At 27.1% G+C, this 12,591-nt stretch overlaps 1 protein-coding gene across 1 annotated transcript; it reads left to right on the top strand.

Annotated features, from left to right (window-relative positions):
* The first annotated feature begins 6,182 nt into the window (after positions 1-6,182).
* LOC145836379 (sulfotransferase 6B1-like) lies at positions 6,183-9,990 on the top strand. Its single transcript, XM_082944187.1, has 7 exons — positions 6,183-6,402; positions 6,893-7,003; positions 7,366-7,475; positions 7,917-8,058; positions 8,443-8,558; positions 9,075-9,240; positions 9,878-9,990. Exons 1-7 carry the CDS (start codon positions 6,183-6,185, stop codon positions 9,988-9,990), a joined length of 978 nt encoding a protein of 325 aa, XP_082800313.1.
* The last annotated feature ends 2,601 nt before the right edge of the window (positions 9,991-12,591 follow it).

Genomic DNA, 12,591 nt, shown 5'->3' with positions numbered 1-12,591 from the left:
AGACTTATTTATAATTTAAAACTAATTTGAGGTGTAATTCAATATACAGGAATTTTTCAGCTTTATTTTAAATAGTTTTCAGTTTTATTTTGAAAATAAGTACATAAGCTTCGCCCTGCTTATGTACTTATACTACTCAATGTAATTTTAGGTGACTCTTCAACTGTATACAACAGTGTCATTTCAACAATGCAATTTTCAAACTATTTTTTATTTTTTTAGTATTATGGTTTATGTAGGTTACATACTGCTGTGAATTAATTATAAAAATTAAGTTGGTTTTTAGGCCTTATATAACTCTAACAATAATGTCATTTCAGCCAAGTAAATACAATAACTTACTTTAAAATTAAAGAGCTAGTATTTAGTAATATGTACAACACCACAGTAATATCAAGGACTTTATTTATTAAAAAAAGTTAAATAAAACTATTACATTTTTGACATAGGAAAAAAATGGTACTTTAATAGTGAAATAATATAATTAATGAACTTTACTTCAAGATTAACAACAACATCCAAGACAACCTACTACCAGTTTTTCCTTATTAGGACTCATCAAGCAGGCATAGTTGCTTGAAACTGCTGTTGAGATCTAACCAAGCAGGGATTACAAAGTACTGAAGCGACAGTTTGTGGGTAAAGTTGAAAAATTTAAACAGCTAATTGAAATAATATGAAATACTAAATCTCAGTGAAAATATAAATTAGAAAGCTTAGTAAAAAAATAGGTACTTATTTTTTTAGATCATTTACAACAAACACAATTTTAAGAAAAAAATACTCAAGGTTGAATTGCAATTTTTTAATTTTTATCTTTTATTAAACTTGATGTAAAGAGTGTAAAATTTTACAAGGAATATTAGAAATCTGATGTTTTATTTGTCTTATTGCATTACTTTTTTCAAGTTTGAGAGACAGAAAATAAACATGAAGATTTTTTCTTTTTTTAAGAATTACTAAATCATTATTAAAATAAAATTGAAGTTTATTAAGTATAAATACCAACAATACAACAATAGGTTATAAGTTTTCCCTTGTTGGGACTATACTACTAGCTGTTTATATCAACTAATATTTAGAGGCAGCAGAAATTTGTTTAGTGCATTTCTTCAGTGTTCAAAAAATAGTTATTTTCAAAGCAACTTTCTTCTAAAAGTCAAAAACGGGTAAATTTTTTTTGATAATGTTCGATTCAAGTAAGTTTTTTTTTTAAAACTTGGACAAAAAATTTTCGTTAGACTACAGTAAAAATTAACTTCGTAGAACTAAAATTAAAATATATAAATTTAACTTGTGATATTAAAAAAAGATCTTTTCTTACAATTTAACATTAGTAGCTGTCAAATTTCTATATAAGAATTGTTACAGAACTCGAGCATAACATTTTAAGTTAAAACAAAAAACACTTGTTCAGAATCTGGCATCTCTGCCAGTCTCAAGCAGTTTGACAAGTTTCTTTTTAGTTTAAGGTTTAAACCTTTTTTAAATTAGCATTAGTCATGGTTTTGACACTCATTGTAGCCGGAAAACTAATTGTTTTTACATTGCATAAACTACTTAAGTAAAAGTTAAAATTGGGCAACGATAACAAAAAAATAAACAAAACATTCATAAAGTATTAGATTAGAGTCGACATCAACAAGATTTTGCTAGTATTGTTCACAGTTGAAATGTACTACGCAACAAATTACTACTATTTATTGTTTAAGTAATCAATTTATTAACTTAGTTATTAGGTTAGATGCTAAACAAAATAATCTGGTGGTAATTTTAAAAAATAATAGGTTTAAATATACTAAAATATCTAGTGATGAGGTAAACTTTTTTAAAAATAAGTCTGTTTAGTTTTGATCTTCGTTTATTTCAGTTTTATCTCTTTGCTTGAATTTCTTTATCTTAAGCATTTACTTTAAAATCTTAATACACAAACTTATGAGTTAAAATTTTTATTATTACACAATGTTCCTATCTGTATGTTTCATGTTTCCTAGAAACAATATATATGTTTTTTAGTATAAATAGTACAAATTTTATTACTAAAACTAAGAAAAATTTAGAAGTCCAGTAAATAGATTCAACTAGTTGTTTTTAAAAACGTCTATTAATTACTAACTTTAAAGAATTTAAAAGTGTTTGATATTTTACTATATGTTATAGATGTAGAATAAAAAATTCTTAACTATGTTTCATGTTTTCACTATCAAAAAGTAGGTTTATTAGCTTGTTACAAGATTGAGTGCTTTTGAAGGCCTTTTCAGTTGTGAATGCTTTAAATAAAAAAAAAATAAAAAGGTAGAGTACGAGTCGGGACTCGGGAAAGCTATTAAATGTTTTTAAAGCCCGTGGTAGATCTAAAAAAAGAAAATAAGCATTGGAATTTTTTAAGTACATCTTTATACAGAAGTATAAAAGAAATAATTTGCTAATTACTTTTTAGTAAAAAGCTTTTATTATAAAAAGAAATAATACAAGTATGCATTGTTTTTTAAAATGATTTTAAAAGGAGTTTGTTTATCAAAATTTTTTGAAAGTTTTGTTTTAAGTTCTTTTTTACAGTTAACCAAAGTCGCACTGAACTGAAGTTTCGGAGTTATGAGTTTTAAGTATCAAGAAAATTAAAATTAAAAAAAAAGTACAATGTGTCTGAGAATTAAAAAAAAAAATTCTCAACATTAAAAAAAAAAGAAACTAGGTAAGAGCAATATTTATAAGACTAAACGTTTTAGTATTAACAATTTTTGTTTAATAATTTATTTATAAAAGCTTACTTTAAAATTGCATAAGAAATACATACAAATGATATTTTACTAAATCAGTTTTAAAGCAGCTTTACTATGACCAGAGTTGTAAAATATAAAATATTCACTATTTTAAAAATACATACTTATTTTGTTTCATTAAAAATACTTACTTTAAGTTTACTATTTTTTCTAAACAGTAATTTTGATTTTTTTGAAGACATCAAAAAACTATTTGTTAAACTTGTTTTTGATGCTTAATAAATTATAATTTAAATACCTTAATTTTCTATTTAAAAAAATAAATTATACGACTAATTTACCATAAGTGATAGAATTATTTTCAAATAATATTATATTTGCAATATTCAAGATTTTTACCTGTTTCAACTGCAAACTACTAATCAAATATTATTTAGGCATGGAAGAAAAAAACAAATAAATCGGCGCAAAGCTATTTGCTTATAGGTAAATTATTAATTTAAATTTCTGTAATTAGCAGTTGTTTTTATAAAGTAGTATCAAGTTATACTACTGTATTAAATTTTTTTTCTAAAAAGCTTATCGTTAATTTAGTCAGTTAAGAAGAGTTTTTTTCTAATAATTGTGTTTAGCTAAAGTAAAAAGTTTGCAAAACCTTTCGTAGAACTGATTTTAAGACAATTTTCTAAGAACATCAACAAATGAGGTAGTTTTATTTTACTTTCTACAAAAAATCTGGCTGTTTCATTATAAAATGAAAATATTTTTTTCATAAAGTGCACCTTTTATTTTTAATTCAACTAAAAATGAAAAGTATAGTCCATTTATAAAAATTACTTTGAAAAATTTTTAAATTTGATGCACAAAATGATAAATCTTAAAAAGTTTACACTTTGTTCAATAAATTTATTTGACAACTCGTCTTTGATACATTTATACATACCGCGATACTTTTGTTTGTTTACTTTTAAGTTTTAGTAGCTTTATGAGTTTTAAACTATTTCAATGGTATGTTTAAGTAAACAAAACGCTTAAATTTAGTCTTTAAGTAAACTGAAACAGAGCTTGTTGGAAAACAAGTAGTAGATTACAGTTGCATTTACTCTTTTCTTTGTGTTTTTTTAATGTCATTATACCAAGATTTATTTAAAGGTTATATATCATTCAACTTATATAATAAACAGTATTAAAGGCTTTAAGCTAATATCTAGGGTAAAACTATAAGCTACTTTATTTTAAAATAATTTAAAAGTTTCAAATTATATAATCATCACATTATGCTACAATGTAAAAGCTAAATAGCTTAATGTTGTAAAACTACATTAATTTAAAAAATAGCGCTTAGAGTTGTGACCTTCTTATTTTGTAGTTAAAGAAATAAAATGAAAAAAGTAAAACAAACATGATGAAATGTGTTGTAAGTAGTGATGTACCGGACCCACAATTTCGGGTCCGGCCGGACCCGGATCCGGACTTTTTTTTCAAATTAGAATCCGGCCGGAACCGGATCCGGACTTTTTTTTCAAATTGGAATCCGGCCGGAACCGGATCCGGACTATTTTTTCAAATTAGAGTCCGGCCGGAACCGGATCCGGACTTTTTTTTCGAACTAGAATCCGGCCGGATCCGGATATCAGACAAAAATGGCAATATCCGGCCGGACCCGGACCCGGATAGTGAGTCCGGTACATCACTAGTATAAACTAGCCTAAGTCAGAATGTGGTTTTTAAAAACTGAAAAAAAAAAGAACTTTAATATAATAATAAGTAGAACAGCTGGCCACAAGGTTTACAAATTTAGGTCTTATTTACAATTAAAAATCTGAAATCAAGTTCTGGAACAAAATACACTAGAAAAATACAAAATATTGAAAACTGGACTAGCTCAAACTCATTCAAAATCTAAAAGAAAACTAGCCTGAGTTTTTATAAAAAACTAAACTAGCCTGAAGCAGTCCAAGATTTTCTAAAATTCCCAAAAATTTTCAAACCAGCAGGGTTGCCATTGTTTAAGTCAATTTAACTAGCTAGAGTTTGTATAAACAAGTCGGAGTCAGAATGAGGTTTTTAAAAACTGAAAAAATTACTTTAATCTAACAATCAGACAGCTAGCAAAGGTTGACAATTTGGTAGTAAAGTTGTGGACTGATTGTGGTACACTTAACTTATTAGTACTATCCATCATAATTAAATCCTACCTTATTTAGTTAATATCTAACAAATACTAAATTCTAACTGAGACTACTTTCTATAATCAGACACGACAGTTTTGAGAGATGAATCTTTTATATAAAACACAACAAGAAATACTAGCATATACAAAATTATTAATTAATTTAGTAACACTTTAAAAACTGGAAGCTATTTAAATCTATATCAAAAGACTTAAAAGAACAAACTAAAAATTAAATAAAACTATTAGTAAACAAGAAACTGTAGAATTTTTAATAAACTATTAAACTATAAACCTGGCTTAAATATTTAAACAATTAAACACCAGTTGAAATATTCACTTTTAAAACAAAACACTACTTACAATAAGTATTCACAAAAAAGTTCAAGATATTTTGTTGCTTCAAGCTGCACACTAAACTAACTAACTGCTTACATATAAACTGCCTGTCATGTTCTGATGTTTTGTTGCATCAATATTTAGTTTGAAACATTTTGTCATATGACTCTCATTTGCTCGTACATTCAACCGTATTAACTCTAAATATTCTCTGACCACAACTTAAAACAATAAATAATGCAAGTATTCATTCTAAAGCTCTTAATTTTATAAGATATGTAAAGAGTTGCATTTACGAAATGTTTATTTCATAGTTCAAATGTATACAAATGTAAATTAGTCACGTGTAATGAATGAGCCAATCACGGTAGGTGTTTAATTTTAACTGACGAAAATGACTCTTATTAATTTACACAGGGTTTGTTTTTGAAAAAATACTTTTCAGTATGCTCTTTTTTACTAACTAGATCCGGGTCCGGACTTTTTTTTCAAATTAGAATCCGGCCGGAACCGGATCCGGACTTTTTTTTCAAATTAGAGTCCGGCCGGAACCGGATCCGGACTTTTTTTTCAAATTAGAATCCGGCCGGATCCGGATATCAGACAAAAATGGCAATATCCGGCCGGACCCGGACCCGGATAGTGAGTCCGGTACATCACTAGTTGTAAGCATCTTTAGTTCAAGTTATTGTTTAAACTTGTAGTAACCTAGAAACAACTTAAAAAATATTAAAAACAGTTAACGCGCATTTTTTTAAAACAGTTTTCTTTTTAGTTTATTAAACCTAGAAATTTTTCTGCTAGAGTACAACATACTTTTATATCTTTTAGTAACAAATAAAAATTTGTGAAGTTAAGTGTTGAATTTATTTAATTTACTAAAACTCGTTTTTCTTCTTAATCAATAAAATTAAAACAGATACTTTTTTTTTATCACTTATACAACGATGGAGGAAGGGCTAACGAAGCTGATACCAGAGGAAAAAGTCCCCATATTGAAAGAAGTTTTAGAGAGCGACTCGCTGAAGGAGTACACGTTAGAGGGAACTAAGGCCAAGGACATGTTCTCCGTGTTCCACCAGAACGGGCTGAAGGTAATGGACCAGGTCAACAAAAACATGACTTTCAACGAAGGGGAAGTACTGCTTGCTGCTTACCCTAAAACAGGTAATTTACTTAAAATATTACTTTTAATCTTTTTCTGTTATGCTAGGCTGGCTGTGATAATAATAATCAGCTGCATTAAAAAGTTTATGTAGACATTTTTTGTAAAAAACTTTCCGAAAAAATAATGTACTTTAATAATTTATTTATGCACATTTATTTTATACCCTTTTTTTTGTTGAATATTATTTATTGAACGACAAAAAAGTGCTCAAAGTGTTTGGTCCACGGACTTGGTGCACGAAAAAACCTTTCGCTTATCAAGTCGTACATCACTTGGTTATATTTTCTCGTATTAAAACATAAAAAAGTAAATTTAAAAAAGAATTTTTGTTAGTTTTCATTTAAAATTATTATAACAACTACTTTAAGATTATAAAAACATTTCAAAAATATAACTTTTAAAAACGAAACACTACTTTTACAAAATTTTTGTTGCTGAACCATTTAAAAAGTTTTAAGTCAAATAAATTTATCCTGATATTTATGCTAGGTACAAACTGGACGTTAGAAATAATAAACAGATTGATGTTTCAAGATACGGAAGAGTTTAACAAATGGAAGCTGATGCCAATGAATCTCAACATACTTGAAGTTGGATCTCGTAAGTCAACTTAACATTAATTTATGTACAAGGTTTTTTTTACTTCTAAATAATATTCTATTATATATTTTAAAAGCTATATTGTCCTATTTTTTCACTAGGTTCATATTAGACTGCAATCAGTGTTTTAATATTTTTATAATCTTAGAACTTTTCTTCTCACACTCAGTTAACCACAAGTATAAATATACACATTATTAAATAATTCATGTTGTTTTATATACTTTATAACTATTTGATTTACAATATGAAAGCTTTCCATGAAGTTTATGTATTTAAAAGATATTCTAAGCCGTTTAAAACTAATAATTTAGTAAATCAATGGGTAAATAAAATACTTTGTATTTTTTTTTTCTTGACAGCAAAGAAATGGGAAATATTCAACGAACTGCCGTTTAAACGCCGAGTATTTTCTACTCACTTTCAAGCGGGCGATCTCGATCTGGAAATGTTCAAAAAAAAGAACACCAAAGTTTGTTTTAGTTATCGTACGTTTGATTGTCTAGTTGTGTTTTATTAGCAAGTTGTAGTGTAATTTATTTGTAAAGGTATATATTTTAAAGTTTTGACTTATTTTGTATAAATATATGTGTATAAATAAATTAAAAGTATGTCGATTTATTACTTCAACAGTGTTTAAACTTATACAGTAAATCCATTTTTGCTAGACGCTACTTAAGTGGCTTACTGTTCACTATTGTTTTTACAATCTATAACTCTGTAAAACCTACAAAAAAAATTTCTTTCTAACCAAATTTTGAAACAAAGACTGTAAAATTTTTTGTATTTCCTACTTCAGTAAAAAAAAGTGAAGTAAGTAAACTAAACTGAAACTAAATAGAGCCCTATTTGTTTTTTTAGACACATTATGAAATTAAAAACTATTGAAAGGTAATTCGTCAATCGATTTTAGATAGTATACGTACTTCGCAACCCAAAAGACGTCATGGTTTCAATGTTCAACTTTTGCAAGAAATTGCCGCCATTTTCAGTTGAGCCAATGAAATGGCTAGTTTCAAACGGGTTTCAGAGTTTCTATGAAGCTTATATGAATTGTATGTTTACCAAAGAAATCTTAAACAACCCTTCTTGGTTACACTAAAAAAAAACGTTTATAGTAACTATTCATGCTTGTTGTAGACAACTTGTGTCTACTTAGTAAAAACTTTTCGCAACAACTGTCTTTTAATTTTTGCTTAAAATAAAAACTAATATGAACATCTCAAAAATTTAAGAGTTTTTTTGTAAGTTCTAAACTTTAAATGTAATGTTATCAAACAAAAACAAGCTTCTTAAGCTATTTGATTTCTTTTTTTATATAAACAAATAGTAACGATTGTAATTATTTTTAAACTGTTTAAAGATTCTTAAGTTTAAATTTTTTTCACTGTAGTTAAAAGAAAATAGAATCACAGTAAAACACAAAAAATAAATTTAAGACGAAATCCCGATAGACGGATACAGGGATCAGAACTATTTGGATCACATCGTTGATTGGATGAAGCATGTGCAACAAAATAATGTTTACATTGTCTATTACGAAAACCTTCAACAAGTTTGTTGACAATATTTGAAACAATGTTTGCATTAGTTATAACGAAAATCATCGATTTCGAAAAAAAAAAGATGTTGAGAGCTGAACCTAAATTTTTTTTCTGTTTAATTCGGGTTTAAGTTGTAAAGATTTGTGGTTTGTTTGAAACTTGTAATAAAAGTTAAACTTTAATTTTAATATTGAAGTTACGCTGTTTTTTATTAATATGATAAGATTTTAGAATACTCAATAAAGTGTAATATACTTTAAAAGTTAAGCTATTAAAAACATATTTAATTCCTTTTCAAGTATAAACTTGTATGGAAGTTTAAAGTAGTTCGTACATGTCACAATAACACATTTTTAATTTACTAAAGATAAAAACTGTTAGAAATAGTATTTAATCACTTTTACTTCGAAGAAAAAAGTAGCTGAAGCTTATCCTCAACGCAACTCTTGACAATTTTTACGAAACAGTAGTTAAACCCCAACCTTGTTGTTTCTTGAAAATGTTTCAACATTCAAATTTTTTCACAGGATTTCAAGGGCGAAGTGAGGAAGCTGGCTGAGTATCTGCAAGTTGAAGTTTCCGACGACAAGTTGGAGGAAATCGCAAATGAGTGCACCATCGCCAGCATGCGGAAGAATTATCAGAAGAGAGTCGGGTTTCACGCGCAGCTGGCCCCCATGTTCGTGTTCAAAGGTGGCTGATAAATAGTTCACAATTGTTTGTTAAACATTTTTATAGAGTATAAACAGTTTTGCACTAGTAGTTTTAAGTTTTAAATTTTTAAAAAACTTAACAGCAAAGCTAAGTAGCAGATATGTTTGTGTTTTAAGGTGACATGTCTTCGCACTTAGATGAGGCTTATAAATTACTTTAACAAATTGTAATTTAAACTTTACAACAAAAGTACACCGAGTTCAAAAATTTTACTTTAAAAATAAAATAAAAACTGTAACACAAACAAGCTATTAAACACCATCTTTTTTAAAAGCCTAATTAAAGATTTTAGTGTTTTGCATATGTTATGTGTAAACAAATGAATATTCTGGTAATACGTTTTATGTAAATCAAAACGCGTGTTTTAGTAAATTATTCATAAGTTTTATTACTACACAACTAATTACATGCTAAGAACATGTTATATTCAACCATTAGTTATAATCTAAAATCGGTCAAGCAGGCATCTAACTATCATCGGGCATAATAAGACGCTGTAAACCAAACTCAAAGTTTTCATAAAAGAAGTCGTCTAAACACAAACTTTTAAAATACTAAACAGACAAACCAACAAACTTTATCCTTGAATACAATTTAGTTTTTTTTTTAACACCAGGCGGAGTGGGCGGATGGAAGAACCACTTAACAGTCAGGCAGTCGGAAGAGTGGGACAGAATGGTGGAGGAAAAATTGGAGGGGAGCGGAGTCAATTTCAAATACACTATTTGATTTGTGCATTGTGTATATCATGAGGATTAAGCATTTAAATTTTTTTAGATAATATTTTTACTTCAGAATCAAGAATAATACTATTGCTTGTTAAGTATGGATTTATTTTTTGTATAAAAAGATTGTTAAATGTTCTTCAATCTATTTTCAACTTAATATTTTTTTAAACAGAGTTAATTTCAAGTACAAAACTTGATTTGTAATGAATTGTATACAACATTACACGTGTAAAGCTTTATGAACTATTTATTTTTTATTACTATTATTCAGAAAAAACACTTGTTAAAACCACCTGGGTATTTCTTTTAGAGAAATTGTTTTTTTTTTGAGCATTTTTCAAACTATTTATAATTGTTTTCATTTGTAAACTTAATACAGCTATTTATTTAGTTTTTAGAAGTTGCATACTGAAATCATAGCGTGTTTTGTATTAAGTATAAATTTAAAACAATGCTCAACTAACTCTGGCTTTATAAATTGTTATACTTCTAAAACTAAACAAAATGTGTAAAATCCAACAAAAGATTTTATAAACTGCTAAAAAGCAGAACAAATGTATATATAATAAAGAGTACAAAACTTCTTGTTTGTACGTAAACAATTAAGAATCTAACTAAGGAATTGGTTTGTAATTACGGGGAAACCCGGAAGTAAATAACCAATTTTTATGATTGAAGTTTGAAGGCTATATAACTTTAAAAAAAAGATGAGAAAACTATCCTCGAAATTTACAGAAAGCAAACAATCCTCACTTGAAATAATAGTGTTTTGCAGTAAGCGTTAATAATAATTGAAGCGGTCAAAAACATTAAAAAGTGTCCAAATGAAAATAATAAATGCAAAAGATGTGCTGAAATCTGTATAATAAAACGGATTCTTGCAAAAGTAGTGAGAAAAATTTACTGAGTTTTAAGAATAATTTATCAGGTTTAAACAAACTACTACAAACAACTATATAATTATTTTATTAACTCTATTCTCTAAAATGTTAGCAGTGAGCAACAATAAAAAAGTTGTATTATTATAAGTAGAAAGTACACCGTGATAGTTAAAATAAAAAAGTGCAACATCAGAGATAGAACTAAACGAAACTTTATAGCTTTATTTGTCTAAGCAGGAACCGGTAAACTGAACCCCGCGAAATGTAAAATACGGCACGCGAGCATGAAAATCTGCCCGCAAAATAAAATTTGAATATATTCTAGAGTTTGAAATAAACAGTAAAAATAGGACTCAGGTAGAACTTTAGGGAGATTTAAAACTTGCACTAGATATTTCGGGGTTTGTTTTGAAAAGTAGTAACTAAAACTATAATTGTCGCTCGCGATTATTTCTATTTTCAAAATTTGCGAAATTTTAAGAAAAATAGCATTGCCAATTTGTCAGACATGAAATTTAAATCCACAACTCTAAACAAAACTTTACAAATAAAATGTTTGGAAAGTCAAAAATAAAGCAAGCAGCTGAATGTAGCATAATGGGAATTTGAATTGCATTAAGCTAAATAATAAACTAAACAAATGTTTTAATGTTTTTATCTAGAGATCAGTAGTTCTCTAAATAAGATTGTAATAAAAAATACTCTATGTCAACAGTCTTTTGGATTTAGATTTTAAAAAATAGTTAACTGTTGTAATATAATCAACTAACTACAAATTTAGTCTTCTTGCAACTGTATCTAATACATTTAATTATGGAACTAAAAGCTCGAATACCCAAAGTTTTTAGATCTGCTAAACGGTCGTTCTTTATTAAACAAAAACATTTGGTTAGAGTTTAATATTTTTGTCATTTTCATTGAATCACAAAAAACAGGCATTATAAATAAAATAAGTAAATTTTGGAAATATGTAAATTGTTAAAAAACAGTATGAAGTTTGAATCATAAACTATAAAAACTATTTTTAAACTTGAATGGAAGAAACGCCTAAATTTTAAACAAAGCAAGTAATAATGACTGCTGAAGTTACAAAACAAAAGTTTAACAAAACTAAAAGGTCTTTAAACAGTATTAAAACTTTATTTTAAATGTATTAGCGAGAATATAACATATGTGATGTAAAAATTGTTCTTTGACAGCTCCAAACAAGACTGACAGTAAAGTTTTTAACAATTTAAATTTAGATTGTTATTAGCTTAAAAAGGTATCTAAATAACAATGTTTTAAGTAAAAAAACTTGAGACAAGCAGTATTACTCTAGAACATACTTTTACTTAATTAAGACTTAAAAATAGTAAAAACTGGCTTAAAAACAGTAAAGATAGTTTCAAACTATTCGAAACATTGTTTTAGTCATTATATAACTAAACTTTCAACAAACTTTTTTATAAACTATAAAGTTGTTTAAAAGTGAAATTCTTCGTTTTTTTACGGATAAGGTACTGCTAACAAAACTTTTAATTATAACGTAATGCAAAATTGCTGTAAGGTAATAAAAAATAGTCTTTTTACAAACTTAGTTTCTACTTCTGATCATTTGCTCTTTACACTTGTTCAACTGAAGTGTCTTACAAGAAACATACGTGACTTTATTTTGCTGGAAAACAATTTAGTGTTCTTTTTTACAGCCACTTATGTATAGTGGATCAAAGAAAACATAA

This window comes from Thalia democratica, chromosome 1 (genome assembly GCF_965202585.1).
Source record: "Thalia democratica chromosome 1, ktThaDemo2.hap1.1, whole genome shotgun sequence".
NCBI lineage: Eukaryota > Metazoa > Chordata > Thaliacea > Salpida > Salpidae > Thalia > Thalia democratica.
This window is presented reverse-complemented; position numbering and strand designations above follow the sequence as displayed.